Here is a 17,639-nt window from a genome sequence, read left to right on the forward strand (position 1 = left end):
CACCGGATCAAGAGGATGATGCGTGGCCGAGCGTGCACGCATGTCTGGCTTTCACCAGGTTGTCAGTACCCTCCATCCAGTCTCTTTTGTATCTTTAAAACAGAACAAATTCAATGGCATACATAAAGACGGTAACAAACATTTTCTGAAAGCCATTTAATATCAAAGAAATCCAGAGTGCAGTAAATTCAATAGTAGAGTGCAATGTGCTTGAGAATTGTCACAGTAAAAGAAAAAAATAAAAAATTATAATGACCTTCTCACGAATGCTTTGAGCTGGTTCTGCTTTTGAAAGAAGGTCGAAAGGGAAACAAACCAGCAAAATAAAACCTTGTCCTATTACCCAAACGGCCCATTCATAATACACAACTGAGCAGAAAGGAAAAGAATCACGTCGTCTTAACAACTCTTGCAGTACACTTGTCATCCTACATTATTTTGCTAAGAATGTAGCTCACCGATTTCCACACGGCAGAATAAATTAAGACTAACTGCCCACCGTATTGTCGAGGATGCATAATGCAGCATACACCCACAAGCAAAGCAGCTTTTGTATCTCCAAAGCAATCATTTGCCCTTCACTTTTTTTTGTTTTTACACCCAGCTACTGATTTTGATTTTGCTCTCCCTACAGTCTCCGCATATCCGTCTTTGCCTCCTTCTCTTTCTCCCTGTCTCCTCCCCACTCATAACCCGATACCATGTCCTCCCACTTTAAGCATCGCTCATTTTCTGGCCGCCCACTCCATCTTCCTCGTCCCTCGTGCCATCTTCTTCCTCCCTCCTCACCCTTCCATCTGCCTGTGCACTCACACCAGAGGCTGTTTGTCTCCGCAGGTGGAGGGTAGGGACTCCACACTGGTTTTGTAGATGGGTTTTTTCTGAGACCGGTCATCACTAGAGAGAGAGAGAGAAAGACAGAGGAGCATGATTATCATTATATCGACCTCCCAGTAGGAACTAGAAAAGTATAAGTGACGAAATTATCGACTAGAGCCGAGCAATGGAACCACACCTGGCTGTTGATGTAAAAGTCCATTTTCCTCTTTTTTGCTCTCTGTTTTTTTATGCACATGCCCTTATATACACATACCCAGTCGTACTTAGAAAGTTTAAACTTTCCTTAATGGCACCGCAAAGAAACAGTAATCAGCCTCTGAGGAAAAAAGCTAATGGGTGAAGGGGGTCATGGTGCACATTAACATACCATCAGCAGCAGATTTAAAGGGACTTCCATTAATGCTCCTATGATTGCTGTGACCTTTTTTATACTTAATATCACAGAATTCAACCTGGTGCCATTAGCCAAGGTGGGAGCATTAAAGAGTTCAACTGTGGAGTCAAGGAGGTCAGACCTGCTGAGGCAGACTTTTATATTTATACTTTTATATGGACAAAACCTTTTAAAATACGTAAAAGCACACAGGCATGTGTGGAAAGGTTTTCTGCAAGAACACTCTGCATACACACACAAGGTGAAGTATACACCAAGATGCACACCGACACACGCACCAAAATACACATGCTTTACGTGAAATGGCCTCGGTTCTATCACATGAGACAGAATGAAATATTGCAGCCATAACCATATCCGTAATCTGAACTCAAACTGCAGGAGGAGATACTGCAGACTGAGTTAAGGTAAATATAATAAAAAGATGTGTGAGTAAAGAACTGTAAGGCACACACTTCTATGCATTACATTCACTTGACTTAAACGGAAGTTCACAAAGTGATTACTTATTGTTAAAGAGGAGCAGACAAACACTCAAGTGTTCCTTACATGGGGCCCTTGCTGGTCTTGATCTGCTTGGCCCTGCGGCACAGGAACACGGTTACGGAGAGGATGAAGACCAGGAGAGACACAGCTGCCGCCACCGTCATCAACGTGAGACGGCCATTAGTGGACTCATACCACGGGGCATCCTCTGTGGGACAGATCAGTCAGACATGAAGGGAAACATGCATCACACAGACTTTGAAACTGGCAAAACTCTGAGCTTCTCACCTCCAAAGCTTCTAAAGGCAACCTCTTGTTTGTTTGAGGAAGAGAAGAGCGTCTGTCTGTTTCTAGTTCAGACAGTAATACACCCGCTGAAATGGATCTTCAAGAAGCCTGCCTTTTATAATTTTAAAAACGGGCTGATTATCCTGTTCATCCACACACACTCCCAAATTATACATAATATTTGTGAGTTTTGTGGGCCGCGGGTTCTTTCTTTAGAGCAGTGGACAAAGCAAAGATTGACAAATTACGATTCTGATGATTTAAGGCAGCAACAAACAAATTCGTTCAGATATCCAATAGTTCTGTTCTTGGCAGCTGCAGTCACACGGGTTTGGACCAGGAATGTTTGCTACAAGGTTTGTACTGGTATTCTAGCACAACTTCAAAGCAACAGCAGTGACATGTAACATTTGCTCACTATGCCTTCAAGAATGAGCAATCACTATTCCAGCATCTAGGAATTATTAACGTTTTAATTAGTATATGTACTTCCGAGAAAATACTGGAGACGCTGTGACGTGCGGTGACCAATGAATCAATTGCAGCAGTAATAAGATAACCCTACCATAATAAATAACATGCATTGGCTTAATTGCATTTTTAGAGGTTGCATAATTTCAACGATTGAAATCAAAAGGCTTATGAATCGCACTGGGTGAGAGGACAGTGTTTAAAGGCTGCGGTGCGTGAACACAGTGCAGTCATCTCACAGGTCACTGATAAAGATGATGAAGACAGATGAAGTGCTGTAAATTGGATTAGTTGTAATGTAGTAATGAAATTAGTTCTCCACTCGAATAAGAGCTTCACTTTTTCGTGAGATATGAGACAGTTTGTCAGTCATACGGATTCAGACAAAGAAAACTACAGATAACTACAAATGCTCACAATGTTCAATTTCTGATGGCACACCAGTACTTCTGACTTCTCTTTAAGTCAGTCTTTTCACTCTGTGCGCTAGAGGGCACTTATGTTTGACTTGATATTTCTGTCAAAAGAGAATAAGAATCAAAGGTCAGGTAAAATCATTGCCTCTTTTATATTAAATTATTTACCCCTTCTCTTTTGAAGCTGGTGCAGCTCTGCCATTGCCATTTATTTATTAAAATGTATGATGTCCTCTGGTATCATCTTACCCATTTCCATTTGACACTGATTTCAGGTGAAACTTCTTTTTATGTGAGGTGTTTTTGTAAATGCCATCGCCTCTTCATCAGAGCATCACACACTCTTGTTTTTATCGATGTATGTGTACATAGACCAGATAAGATAAACCTCTGTACCGCACAGCTTCCTCAGAAATTCAAGGCATTAAAAGTTTCACACTGTGTGAATAAAGAACACTGCTGTGTTATGTTCATAATGACGAAATTGCACCCACACTCTGACCTTTCTGGTCACTTTTGATTGGCTGACTGAAGAGGAAATAGAACATTGTTCTTGCTTAGGGGATGTTAACAGTCGAAATCCCCAGCAGTTAGTAAAAAAGGCCAAACCAGTTTTTAGAAAAAAGGATATGGGTAATGAAAGCTCTACACGCAGACAGTATAAAGGACAGCAAGATCCATCCAAGTGGATCTAAAGTCTGTTCTTACCAGGCAGCACGGTGATGCTGATGGTCCGTGTCTTGCTGAGTGACTCGACTGAGGGATGCTCGGCCATGCAAGTGTACTGTCCCTCATCCATCGCGCTCACCTTCCTCAGTGTCAGCCGAGAGGAAGGCAGGATCCAGTCGTTACCCTGAGGGAGAAAGACGGAGAGAGCTTAGGAGAGCCGCTGCAAAACAAAACAGCACAGAAAGCAGAGAAGATATTTTATTGACTGTATCGATCGCAACCTTAAGAGAATCGACGAAGGCCTATAAACTCAGAGCATGTGAGAGATGGAGGAAAGATAATGTTAGTCAGCATAAGAGAAAGAAACACAAAGACTGTCAAAAGAGAAGTGTGAACAACAGAGCAAGAGAACAAAAACAAGAAGGGGCAGAAAGGGTTATTCTGACTGAGTTGTGTACAAGTGAAATAGAACAAGATCTGCAGAAACAGGGAGACTGGCAGTGGCGGTGGGACACAGACAGAAAGACAGAAATATCTGCTGCTGTTTGGTCCTCAGAGTGCAGTCCCGAAAGTACCAAATGAGATGTATTTACCTGTGCAGTAATCCCAATGAATGAACACACATCGACTCAAGTCAATAGCCCAGATAAGACCATCATCCGCAAAGAATGATGCTGCAGCAACACACTGTTAACACAACACATAATGAGATGGCAAGGGAGCAGGATGAATTGTTGACACAAAAATAGCAGCACTATTATGAGATAGTGCCCGACAAGGAAGGAAACAAATAACAGGCCAAACACGAGAACTGGAAAACAAACGAACGTGAAGGAGGGGGTAAAGAAAAAAAGACATTACACCATGCAAATGATTTGGCTCCTGGGAGCTCCAGCCCCTGCCAAGAAAGTCCATTTCAATTTGAATGGATCTGAATTAAGAGGATTTCCCATAAAGGCCAGGTCTGGCCAAAGCAGCATTTTGTATGCAAATCCACTGGCTCCCAAAGCAGTGGCCTGTTTCTGCCTCTGTCCTGCTGTCATTACCGGGGGCCAATGTGCCCACGGCAGCTGTCCGTCAAAGTGGCCAATTCTGACTCCGCTCTCTGCCCCCATATCTTGTCATGGTGGGCGTACATACACAGAAACACAAAATCACTCCCACGAGCTTTTTATCTCAGGTGAATCATGAGCGCTGGTTTGCTGAACGATTCCAACTCCATACAGTGACAGACTTGCCAGTCACTCTGGCAATATTTACTATTTTTCACCAGCAACACAGCGCGACACAAATAATGACAAAACCCTAAAGCGCTGCATAGGCTGATGCGGAGGACAAACAGTATTAGTTGTATAAAATGTCCACTGAATTGGATTTGGACTTGTAAGCCCATTTAAAACCCGGATTAGCAGTGACCCTTTAACAAGCATATTAACCCCGAGCTGAATTATCAAGAAGAATAACAAAAAAGGGAAACTTTGCAATTATGTCTGCCTGTCCCCAAGATATCTTCACAGTTACAGAGCTTCATTCCACCTGCTATGTGCTGGTGGTGGTAGCGGTGATTTTGATAACACCTTGAAAGTGTAATACCATTTCCTCACCACAAGAGCAGAGTATCTCCCGATTCATCAACCTCGTCGTGTTTTACATGCCGATTGTCACAAAGGTATTTTACATTGAGATGTCTTAATATCCCTTGGGCGAGTGTTCCTTTGCTCATCCAAGAGTCCAGCTGAATAATTCAATACTGGTTAACCAAACACTAAAAAAAAATCATTAGAAATCTATCCACATAATTGTTTTCAGGTTGACTGGCTCTTGTCTAGACCTCATTAAACTATTAATCCGCTGTAAGTGGGCAAGCTGCAATCCCCAGCGAGTGGTGGGGCCTAAGCCAACCGGTCACTTAAATACAGAGCACTTCTTCAGAGGAAGGGATGAAAAGGCGACAGGCGAGGGGAAACAAGTGGCTCCAGAAATTCTGGGACAGAAACAGAGGCGCGTTAGAAGAGGAGGGAAAATTAAGAGAATGCTTGAGCAAAGCCAAGAGAGAAGGAGGGACCTCGAGAGTCTGGAACAAGACAGGGGAAAAAAATAAAGAGGTCACATCGAAATTAGAGCGAGGCAGTAGGAGAGAGAATAACAAGCTTCCGAAAGCATAATGAAGATACTGCCGCTGCGCCCATCCCTGACGCTTTCTCACTTTCTTATTCCATGAGTAGTTTGGCTGCTCTGATGAGCTGGCAGAGCACGTCAGCACCACATCTTCTCCAGCTCGCACCTTCAGCTCCTCTGGCACACCCAGGTAGCTGGTGAAGCCTTCCCTGGACAGTAACAGCTGCCCCATATCTTAAAAAATAAATAAAATAAAAAAAGCAGTGGGAATAAGGAAGCGTGACTGAGCATTAATGAAGCGAGAAATTTAATGTGCACTGAAGCTTCATCTCCAAGAGTTTGGGACATGACTGAACATATGTTTGCAGGGGTAAAGCAGCTGGTAAACACTCAGGTCTTTTAAGCACACTTGAGTGTATAGGCTCAAATATGAATGCTTCCCCTGTGGTACAAACTGTACCGAGCAATCAATAATAATGATAATAGGCTTCATCTTATCGAAGTCTTTTGAGAAGCAGCATTGTGAATAACGGCTCGTTTTCTCTTCCATCTCAATAGATGGCCCACGTCCATCCAGCTGCTGGCTTTTCTCCCTCGCTGCTTCCTTCAGCCCTTCAGTCCATTCTAATCTTTGCCTCTTATTGATCACCCCCCATGAGGCTGAGGAGCCTATCAAACAGCATCACGGTCGATTTGATGGCCACTGAGAAGATAGAGGACACTGATAATCCGACTAGCTACGCCACGGATGTCGCTTCAAAAATATATGAAATGACTGTAGTCAACCTATCAAGGGTATCGTATTGTTTGCACTCGATCTGTATTTTTTTGTAGTTGTTTTGTTGCACACAGTCTGCAGCTGCACTACATGGATACGTCTGGTGTTATTAACTATTCATGTGTTTTTCTATCCCTCACTGTGAAGAAAGCTGTGTCCACACTGTCTGAAAAATTGTCTTTACCTCCTGCTGGTTGGAAATATGAAGGAATTCATAGTCTTCACACCTAGACTATTACCCACGTGCATTCGGGTGGTTTTTTTTTTTTTTTTTGACTTCCTTCTATGTTAGTCGTGCTATTATTCTCAACTACGCTTCGCATTTCCTTAGTAGAAAGTGAAACTCAGAAGCTGTGTGTCTTATTTGCACGTCCCATTTTCATCTGGTTTACTGTCAGATTCCAGCAGAAATCTCTTTGACCTCTGCTGGATTCTGACAACATGAAAAATATCAGGTTTCTTTATTTGGCAAAAGGGAAATACAGTGTCACAGCGTCATTGTTCCACAGACTTTCAGCAGACAGCCCCTTCCCACAGCAACCCAGGCACTCACATTGCACTTTGATGGCCAGCACCGGGGAGGACATGTCGGACTCAGTCGCATTTTCGGCAGCAGACACACAGCGGTAAGGCCCCTCATAGTACCTTCCTGCACGGGGGATAGTCAAGACAAGACTCTCTGCAGTTCTCGTGATTTGCATCGAGTAGAAGCACCAGGATCGCTCCCAAACTGGACGCCAGCCATCCATGTACTGGTGGGAAGAGAAGGGCAGAGAGAAAGATTGGTTAATTGAAAGGTCATTGCTGAGAGTAATGGTGGTGGCGTTTGTCTATTTAGTTGCATTTTTGGGAATTTTGGAGCTAAATATCCAAAAGTAACGTGTGATATTACTTTGAGTTCTATGTGCAATTCTTGACTGTGGGTCTATTTCCTCTCACGCACATTTGTTCCTGTGGCTCACCTTGGAAAAGATCTCAAAGCGGACCTGGCTGATGTTGAGCTCAGAGTCTGTGTAGGTACACTCCAGCGTGAGCTCCTCTCCCTCCAGGACAGGCTCGGTCGGCCCTTTAATGAGCAAAGTGGCTGCATGCGGACAGAGATTACAGATGCGGGTTATTGATCACAACATGAAGAGGCAGGGGGCTCCTCAGACATGAAGGCATGCTGACCTGCATCTGGGAATCTGGCCGCTGATCCAGGCAACACTTTCAAAACAAGCTCTCCCTCTTCCTGACATTTGTTTCAGCCTACTGCTGGAAAACTGCCAGCACTCTCAAAGTCCCAGCGGTCACATGAATCAACAACAGGTTCCTTCACTTTTCTTTCACTGGTGATTCACTAGTGATTCAATAACGCTTTCAACTTACTGTGCAACACAAACAGTTTAAAAAATAGTTTTAAAATTTTCAACAGGTCTGCATACAGTATGTATAAAATATTTTTTGTTTTTCTTGTCAGTACTTTGATAATTCTAACATTTCCTGTTTTAGTCTGAACATAAACCACAAAGGAAACCCAACAGTGTGACAGAAGAGAAAAGCCATGTTTTCTCAAGAGGGCAAACTCACAAACAGACAAACACACAGACACACACACACATACAAACCCCAGCAACTGTATGAATATATTTGTGAAAAAGATCAGAACCAGACTTGAATATGAAACCAGCAGCTCATTACAGCGCAGCAATGCAATTAAACTTTTCTGAAGACAAAAGTGTCTTTTGATAGGCAATCAGAAGAAAACAACATATTTACCATAACTGCCATGAACCAGGGCGACCACTGCAACGACTAGGAACACTTTCATGACTGTGGGAAAAAAACCTTTTTCAGTATCAAAGCAAATACGCGCAGTCCTACGCAGCTTATAATCTGAAACGAAAGTCTTCTGTGCTATTTATCTCCATGGAGGTGTAGGTGTGGCTTATATTTCTTGTTATTTGAGGAAGTGGGTTCAAAACAGTCTGATATTCTGAACACACACACACACACAAAACTATCCATCCAAATGATTATATAGTCGGAAAAATAAGTTGCTAAATGGGTCTCATCTAATGATTCCCTTTGGGTGAGGAGCATTTACGCCTGAAATACATTTAATGCGAACTGTACATGAAAGAAGTGCGCCGCTGCTCCGATGCCGGCGCGTCATTTGTCTCCAGGAGGGCGGGCAAATTACATGTTGAGATTGTTGTTGATGTCAGTGTTTTTTCTGGAGAGGTTCATCAGAATTTGAAACAAAGTCTCGACTTGTTTCCGCGGAGCTTCGGAATATCCCGGCGTGATATGCAATGCCGAACAAGCAAACATTTTGCGCTTCATCTGCTCTGACCTTTGGACTGATTAGCTGTTAACAGGAGCTGAAGAGGAGACTGCATCCAAAGAGTGTGTCCGAGAGTCTCAGAGATGGTTTGCTGTATGCCAACTTAAAGTGCTTGCAGAGTCATCATTAAACTGAGATATTCTCTAAAATATTAGCTTTACACTTTCGATCAGAGTAGCCTGTGGCTTTTTCTTGCATCTACCACAGGCTGCAACCGAAAAAATAACGTTTAAATAAAAAAAAAAAACAAAACGTAAAAATAGCAAACACCTCTCTAACATTATGTGCAATATTTAGATATTTATGTTGGCTTTCGAAAATCTTGTTTTAAAAGCCTGCAATAGACTTCTTTTTTCTGTAGCCTAGGAAACAAATAAAATTTAACAACTGACCACTATAACCAAATTAGCAGTAGCCTATTTTGTTCTAAGCCAGAGGCTCTCTGCTTGTATTATAATTACTGTACGAAAAAACATCACTGCTAAGCGTAGGCGTGTTGCATGTTTGGAAAAAATTAACCACATTAGAAAACCTAAGCTCTCTGAAGGGGGATATTGCACTTTAAAAAAACTCTTCGTAAACTGGCTGTAAGATGTCTGAACATGATTTCTAAATGTATATCATTGCACACAATATGTGAGAGGTCTGAACATGCTTCATTACTTTATTTGAATTATTATGATTATTATTGATGAAATACATTTGTTTGGATTGAATGAAAAATATACTGTTTACTGTATTGTTACATTCTTGTTTGGTATTTTAATCAAATTTAATGAATAATAAAGGAAACACTTCTACACCACTACTCTTCGTTTATGTTTATCTAACGTGACGTTCACTGTATCCACTGCGACCAGGTTTTTCTTGGGTCCTGATGTAGTTTCACAAAATAGCCAGCAGGTGACAGTCTAGAGGCGGTATGTTGTACCGGAAATAGATATCAGCCAAGCGGAAGTAGTGCAAAAAAAATCGTCTCGATTTTTTTTTTGATCTGGTTAGAGACAATTTGAGGGAGTCTTTTTCTGTTAAACTCTCTCATCGTTGTTGCGGCGGCGGAGAAACATGGATAGATAGTGTTTGTTTATGTTGGTGAGTTGGCAGTTAAGCACTTGATTTTCACATTCAGCGAATAGAAAGCCGCGCCGCTATATTAGCTGCTAACGTTAGCCCATCTGGATAAACCGAAAGCTTGATAACGGCTATTGTTTTTAGCACATAACGTTCGATTAGCGTCGCTATTTTATATGTTAACTATATTACTTTGAAGATGCGTAACCGCCCTTTCATTTTATATGATTTGTGTGTTATTTTGTTTCTTTGGGTAATGTTTTGAGTTGGTCCTACAGTGTTGATTTTCGGTAGTTTCTGCCTGTCTCTTTCAGCTATACTATTAGCCATGAGAGTTAACTATTTATATTGCAGTGTTCAAAGCCAAGCTGTGAAAAGATAAAAATATCAGCACTGTAAAAGAATAAAACCACTAGCCAGTAATAAATATCAAATGCAATAAAATACACCACATACGAGGGGGGAAATCGAATCTGTTATACATATTGCGATCGAAAAAATGAATTTTAAAGCAAACATTATTAATTGTCTCCTCTGTGATGCTAGCATGTGACATACCTTACTTTCCCCCTAGATTTACGGACGTGGTCCTTTTAACAGGCAATCCATCTCATCTTCTTCCATCTTGGACTGTCCGTCAGGACTGAGACATACCGACATAGACCCACAACACCTTTGCCTTTTGTGAAACTCCAGTCCCTCCACTTTTCCTGTTGCCACCAAAATGGCTAACAGCACCACGACAGCAGTTAAGGTTCTCCAGCCTGGTACTGCTGGCAGAAGTAGTCCAGAGGGCTCTCAGGTCAGTTTATTTTTTACTCCCCAAACCCAGAGATGCTGCTGGTCTGGGTGGCTGCACCAATCTCATGCAGTGGCATTTTCCTTGTGAATATGAGTTGCAACATTGTTTAGCAAAAAAAAAGAGTAACTACCTAGTTCAGATTTTGATGTACATGGTAATTGAATGCATCACCTTGATTTAGCCAAGATTGTGTATTTTTCTGCGAGACACTGTGATAATCACAGACCCACTACTGGTTCTTTATGATATTCGCTAATAATTCATTAGTTAGTAGAACTGCTTTCTAATTGTTTTATTCATATCTTGTTTTCCCACTGGAAATAATAAATGAATGCTCTTTTTTAGCTCCAGTATCTCAAATACTGTTCTGGACCTTTACAAAAGTCTTGTTTTGTACATACTTGGGGTTTTTTTTTCATTTAGGACCATTTTTTAATTAATATAGCAAGCAAACCTGTAATCTTTTGCAGCTGAGTGAGTTGATATATCTGTTTTCTTTCCAGGTGCTCAGTAAAAAGAAGCTGCAGGATCTGGTGAGAGAGATTGATCCAAATGAGCAGCTGGATGAGGATGTTGAGGAGGTTTGTCAGTGGTTTTTAACTGCAGTTTCACGTCAAATCTGAAGTGTAGAATAAACATCAGTGAAAGGTTTGGTGTGAATGAATGAACCAGTTTCTTATTATTATTTTTATTCCTCTTACGCTGCCCCAATCTACTGCCACATCCATCATTTGGACATGTTTTTCTATTGAAAGTCTGGCTGAGTGACAAATGCTTTGAGCAACTAAAAATATGATCCTCTTTGAAATGCCTTTTACTGCACACGATTGATGGTTTCAAAAACGTCTGTGTCTTCTCAGATGCTGCTACAAATTGCTGATGACTTTATAGAGAGTGTGGTGACAGCGGCCTGTCAACTGGCACGCCACCGAAAGTCCAACACCTTGGAGGTGAAGGATGTTCAGTTACATCTTGGTAAGTTGCTAGTGGCTTTTACTTACTATTTTCACAAAAGTGGGTTTAGTGTGTCTCTGAGTAATAATTGCTTTTCAGAATGACTCTAACAGAACAATGCAATGTCCTACTGTATATGTCATGCCAGTTTAATTTGCGAATCATTTGTTGATCCAAAGTGTTACCTCATTAATTTTTATTAATAAGCATCTTTATGTTCAAGTATGACAGTTACTTTATCCACTTGGACTCAGAGATGAACTGATCAGTATTTGGTGGTCAATGGTCACTGTGACTTCACAAAACATGTGTTTGGACATAACTCAAGAATTCATACACTAAATATGACATTTCCCACAAGCACAACAAAATAAAGTGAAGTGAAGACATTTGATATCTAAAAGGTCAAAGGTCAGCTTCACTGTGACATAATAACATTCTGCTAAAAGATTAATCAACGCCATAACTCTGGAACCAAAGGGGAGATTGTGGCCATATTTCACATTTGGTCAGACACTGAATCGGTGACTGCATAGGCTGCTGAGTTGAAGATTTTGTTTATATTGAGCTACAGGTGATTGTTGTTGCACCATGCAACAAAATAGTCTCTTTAACTGAAGACAGCATGTATCTCTCTGGAATCATACATGTTAAATCAGTTTGGTGATAGCTTCCATTTGGCCTTGGATTGTGACACCAAGTATGAACATGGAAATCATAGCCCTGTTAGCAAATTACCTTGTTATGTTTATAAAGTTTCTGATGGCTCTCAGTATGCATATAAAGATCTGAGTGGTCCATACAGTCTCTGTCTTGCTGACATTGTGCATTGCCTTTCTCAGAGCGCCAGTGGAACATGTGGATTCCTGGTTATGGCTCAGATGAGATCCGGCCGTTCAAGAAAGCCTGCACCACAGAAGCTCACAAACAGGTGAGCAATAGAAGGATTTGTTTCTGTGGGATATGTTAGAGGATTCCTGTTAATGTTACGTTTCTGAGAAACAATGACAGCTGTTGATTGATTGTTCTCAGTTCTAACAAACACTAAGTGGGCTTGACTTTTATGTATTTGTTTTCATTTCAGAGAATGGCGCTGATCCGCAAGACAACCAAAAAATAGAAAGACTGTATGCCAATCTGTTGTACCCACTCTGTGTATTGTCTTCTCTTTTTGTTTTTTTTCTTTGTTTTTCCTTTTCAGCTTGGATTTTTTTGTTTTATTTTATTATTTTTTTTTTTTTTGGACAAATGAAGATGGAAAGTTTGTTTGGGTGGGTTTTTTTTTTTTTTGACAGTAGAAAGTATTTCATTGTGATGACTTCCTAACTTTTGAGTGTTTTGCCAGCACCATCACAAAATAACATAAGTATCGGTTTCTGATTCAGTTTTGTTGCCATTAAGCTAAGTCTGGCAGAACTATTCATTGTATTTTTGTCAATAAACATTTACTGGAATATTTCTTTTGGATTATGACCACTGCTGTATCGAGTTTACCTTTTGATACTCAAGCATTTGGATGCGAATGTTAGATTAATTTTCCTCTTTAATAGTACCGTAATATTTTTTGTTATCTTGCCATTTATAGATAATTGTTGCCATTGAGTATGTAAGAGCCCCCTGTTTACCCACTCATACAATTAGCTTTGTTTTAATAAACAGAGGGTCCATACTATCACGTTCATGCAGTAAATAGTGGCCACAAGTACAGTAAAGTGTTTGTCTTTGTTGTTAGACATTTGCTGTTGTGTATTGTTACTGAACGTAGTAGGTTTTATTACATTAACACATTCATTTCCACTGCCCTTGTAAATGTTCTTTTTACTTTTGTCTATTTCAGCACATTGCATCAAATTAATGTTATAAGAAATAGTCCCCAGATGTTGACTTTTCACACTGTCCAATTAAAAGAAATAATAAATGACTCATATTATCAAACAAGGACAAATTTTGAAGTATGGCATTTATTGCCAGACTGAGCTCAGAAAAAGTTAGCCAAGAGTCCTACGTACATAGGAAATTGTTGTTTTAATCTTCTAATGTAAAAAATAATTTACTTACTGCTGTTCATTGAAAAGTGACTCCACCCAGCACACACTGAAGCTGTGAAGCATTAAGAGGCAGAACTTTTAAAATCACAAAATGTAATCACGTATTCACTTGATGCGTATTTACGGAAAACCAAGGTTAACGTGTCGGTGAATTTTTAATCTGTGTGCCTTTTAGTAGGAGAATAAATTCTTAAATCATTTTAGTTGCAGAAACACAGGAGGCTGTTCATCATCCAGGTGAACAGTAATTGCTATTGAAACCTGTCACAACATTTCAAGAGAACAATATCCAAAGGCGCCCCAGAGTTTTTATTGAATTAATTTCAACATCAGCACCTAAAAACAATGACTCACTGGCAGGATGCTATGCAATTATTGGTGGTGCAACAACACTGTTTCCAGACCACTCAAAAGATTTATTCACAGATGCCTCGGATGAGGTTTCTAATCCCAACCAGGGGACCCAATACCTTAACTGTTGTCAGTCAAGGAGAGAACAAGACAGACAAGTTTCACAGGTCCAGAAGTAAGTTCCCAGGATAAAGCAGCATTTTCCCTTTTTTTAAATATTTTCTTTTTTTTTTTTTTTTGTGGGAATGAGCTGGGTGCACTCAGACTAAAGATTACTTTAAAAAATAGTATAATAGTATAGAATAGTATAAAATTAGTAAAGTATTTCTCAAGAGAAAAGCAAAAACTATATTATTGTCAACCACTTCTGCAGTGGTTGGAGAAAGTTTTCAGAGTCTTGACTTAAATAAAAGTACTAATACTGCAATGTGAGCATTTTAAGGGCCTTGCAATCAAAACCTCACTTAAGTAAAAGTAAAGAAGAAAAAAGTAAAAGAAGTATTATCAGCAAAATGTACGGCTACTGAGTCAAAAGTAAAAATATTCATTATGCAGAAATGACAAGTTTTGAAACTACTAACAAAATAAAGTACTGGGTTAAAAACTTAGATGAAAAGCTAAGAGATATTGAAAACTATATCAAATTTCAAAGCAATCCATTTGATCGTTGTCAAGGGCTTTCAGCCAAAAATAAAGGGAAAAAATAAAGTTAAATCTTCAGCCATTTCAGGAATATAAAACTGAAAATGTTTTCGCAAATCAGTCTCTGACATTATTAACTGGTCTTCAGTGCAAGAAAAAGCATCTCAGATGTTTCATGATGGTCTTGTCATTACAGTAAAATTCCACCACAAGTCCAACCTCCTGTTGTTTGCTTTTGGTTCCACAGTAACGTAGGTACATATGGGGGACCGACACCAGTCCACTGTTTAACTACAGCACTTCTTGGACTTGGGGGCCATTCTGGGCTTTGCCAGGCTGGCTCTCTGTAACTGCAGTGCCTGTGGTGCAGCACACTTGACTCCATCCCAGCCCTCTTGCAGCTCTACCTCTCCACTCAGCAGACCCTGGTACACCCGCCGAGTGAGCAGCTCAAAGGCGTTCTTAACGTTCTGGCCCGTCTTGGCAGAGACCTCCAAATAGGGCACCCCGAGCTGTCCGGCCAGATTCTCAGCCTCTCCCCGACTCACCACCCTCTCCCCCTGAGCATCTCGATCACTCTTTTGGCCCACCAGCACAAAGAGAACCTTATGCGGTTGTACTCGTTCACACACCTCTGCATGCCACTCCTTGATATGGTCGAAGGAAGCTCGGTTGGTCATGTCAAACACCAGCAGGCCTCCGACTGAGTTGCGGTAATAAGAACGAGTCACTGACCTGAGGAAAGAAGGGAGACAGTGAGGGAAAAATGACGAAAGAGAGAGGAGGTTTGAATTTCACCACATGAAAACCTCCCTGGGCAGTGCAGAGTACAAAGTAGGCTATCAACTTATTTCCTGTTTAGTGAGCAAATAATCAGCTGATTCCCTGCACTGTTTGAGTTGAGCTTTTCTAGATAAGCCGATTGACAAAGAGTCTGTGTCTTTGTAAGAAATTGATAACTGCTATGCTATCCTCACCCTAATCATGAAACCGTCAGCAGGCACGTAGTTCCCCCATGAGTCACGTTTTTGTTTGAACCAAAGGTTAGGGTCGCTAAAGTGTACTCCCAGCAGCGAGTTGGTAAAACAAAACAAAACAAAACAAAACAACTTTTTATTCATTAGAATACTTCTGTATGAAAACAAATTTGATGTGGCTGAGCTTTTAGCTGACTCATGAAAGGATTAGGTGGCTACAGATACCGTGCAGAGAGAAGGTAAACACTAACAGGCACAGTTTGCAATTTGCTACGGTTCATTCATCTGGAGAACTGAAATAATGAATTTAGAGACAGAATGAAACATATCCCTCCTAGTTTTTTCATTAAATATGCTGAGCAGGAAGAATAATGCCTCTCTAAAGAACTGCCTTTTCCATTTTAAGCATTACACATACAGTACTGCATCTCTGTACACACTGCACACTGATCTTGTGAGGACAACAGTGTGGATACACACATAGCTGAAAGCAAACACTAATGAACAGCTCTGATGTGAATGGAATAACCAGTGTTGGTACATTTGGATAGTATATTTGCATACAAGTCAGCTATTTCAACGTTAGAATGGTGTTCTAGGTTTTGCAGATTGCTGTTAAGCTATGACTTGTCCCCATTTGTCACAAGATGGGTTCACCCTCACCTGAACCTTTCCTGTCCAGCCGTATCCCAGAACTGCAGCTTGACACGGACCCCTGGCTCTACCTCCAGGAAGTGAACATAGAAGTCTACACCCACCGTCTCGTTGATGGACTCCATGAACAAGTCTTCAGTGTAGCGCTTCAGCAAGGAGGACTTGCCCACTGTAGAGTCCCCCAGCATGATGATTCTGAACTGGTACTGCCACAAAGTCAAGTCCATTGTTGCTGGTGGTGGGAAAAGAGGGATGAAGACAGCCTATTGTGTAGAAGAAAGAAAAAACAAGATATACCCTGCAGGAATTACAGCAAGGATTGTAATTAAGTTTAAGAATGGCTGAGAAGGGATATGTTGCACTGCCTAGACGGTAATATGGGGGTCAGAGGAAAAAGAAAGAGATTAAACCCACAAGAGACTAGCGATCCCACACCAGCTTCCCACCAACTAGTTTCCTATCTTTAATGCTCCAAGTGTCGAGAGACAACCACAACAGCCACTCCTTATAAATGTCACAATCTGTAGCGCAGTCTGCGTTCACAGTCATCCCAAACTCCTATTTCCAGTGATGGCAGTGGCACAAGTCTCTCAACCTCATTCCCATGGTGGTTTGTCAAATCCTCTAAAAGCAGCCAGGTCAAGTAATCTGTCCCACAAAGTAGATACCAGTATCCCCCGGCAGTTCTCATCTGAGTCGTTGATCTCAACTGTTAGTGTAAGCATGTGCCTGACTGTGCTGCGCAGGGGTGTGGACTTTAAAAATTTGCCTGTTGATACTTGACAAAAGGTGGGGCAAGAGCACAAAGAGACAGGGAGGGCTGTAAAGGAGAGGCAGGGCCTGATGTGGGGGGAAAAGAAGGGAGAGGGCGTGGATTATATGTTAGTAGTAGTTCCATTAAACACCATATCAAGGCAGACTGTGCAGTTTCCTGCTGTCACCAGCTCATAACCACAACCTTATAACAATCATATGTGACTGTTTGCCCACACAAGTCGAAGAAATTCTTATCATTTTATGGCGAGGGAACATTGCTACCTAAAAGGGGAAGTTGATAACAATAATGCTTTGCATTCCCTGGGAAATAGTAGGGCAGGCTCAGGATGTGCAGCTCATTTTTCTACAATGGGCTCGTCGGGGGTTATATTTAACTTGAATATTTTAGTGATTACTAAAATCGTTTAAATTTAACTTTAAATTTAGTCATCGTGATTATTTCAGTATTAAAAATAAAAATAAAATTAAAAAAATAGGTGCCGGTTGCAAAAGGTACAATATAGGGTGAAAATATAAATCATCAAGTCCAAACCTTTTGAAGTGTGACTAGACTACATCTAAATTCAAGCAACTCTAG

General features: G+C 40.9%; 3 protein-coding genes across 6 annotated transcripts; 1 reads left to right on the top strand and 2 right to left on the bottom strand.

The window, feature by feature from the left end:
• Positions 1-141: 141 nt before the first annotated feature.
• si:ch211-79k12.1 (uncharacterized protein LOC568891 homolog) lies at positions 142-8,375 on the bottom strand. The gene is made up of 7 exons (XM_046398740.1): positions 8,219-8,375; positions 7,423-7,544; positions 7,014-7,212; positions 5,771-5,916; positions 3,604-3,748; positions 1,784-1,928; positions 142-897 (listed from the first exon to the last, which is right to left on the bottom strand). The coding sequence occupies exons 1-7, from the start codon at positions 8,268-8,270 to the stop codon at positions 810-812; spliced, it is 897 nt and encodes a 298-aa protein (XP_046254696.1). The 5' UTR covers positions 8,271-8,375; the 3' UTR covers positions 142-809.
• Positions 8,376-9,718: 1,343 nt separating this feature from the next.
• taf12 (TAF12 RNA polymerase II, TATA box binding protein (TBP)-associated factor) lies at positions 9,719-13,346 on the top strand. 2 transcript variants are annotated; one of them, XM_046398744.1, is made up of 6 exons: positions 9,719-9,878; positions 10,432-10,659; positions 11,163-11,240; positions 11,520-11,634; positions 12,456-12,544; positions 12,698-13,346. In XM_046398744.1, the coding sequence occupies exons 2-6, from the start codon at positions 10,582-10,584 to the stop codon at positions 12,731-12,733; spliced, it is 396 nt and encodes a 131-aa protein (XP_046254700.1). In that variant the 5' UTR covers positions 9,719-9,878; positions 10,432-10,581; the 3' UTR covers positions 12,734-13,346. The 2 variants fall into 2 exon arrangements, with proteins under 2 accessions (XP_046254700.1, XP_046254701.1); XM_046398745.1 differs by having other exon boundaries at positions 9,723-9,878; positions 10,458-10,659.
• Positions 13,347-13,949: 603 nt separating this feature from the next.
• On the bottom strand, positions 13,950-17,323 carry rab42b (RAB42, member RAS oncogene family). Of its 3 annotated transcripts, none has more exons than XM_046398743.1 (3): positions 16,700-17,323; positions 16,295-16,517; positions 13,950-15,389 (listed from the first exon to the last, which is right to left on the bottom strand). In XM_046398743.1, exons 2-3 carry the CDS (start codon positions 16,510-16,512, stop codon positions 14,942-14,944), a joined length of 666 nt encoding a protein of 221 aa, XP_046254699.1. In that variant the 5' UTR covers positions 16,513-16,517; positions 16,700-17,323; the 3' UTR covers positions 13,950-14,941. The 3 variants fall into 3 exon arrangements, with proteins under 3 accessions (XP_046254699.1, XP_046254698.1, XP_046254697.1); XM_046398742.1 differs by having other exon boundaries at positions 16,295-16,548; positions 16,700-17,321; XM_046398741.1 differs by having other exon boundaries at positions 16,295-17,319.
• Positions 17,324-17,639: the final 316 nt, after the last annotated feature.

This window comes from Scatophagus argus, chromosome 9 (assembly GCF_020382885.2).
Source record: "Scatophagus argus isolate fScaArg1 chromosome 9, fScaArg1.pri, whole genome shotgun sequence".
NCBI lineage: Eukaryota > Metazoa > Chordata > Actinopteri > Scatophagidae > Scatophagus > Scatophagus argus.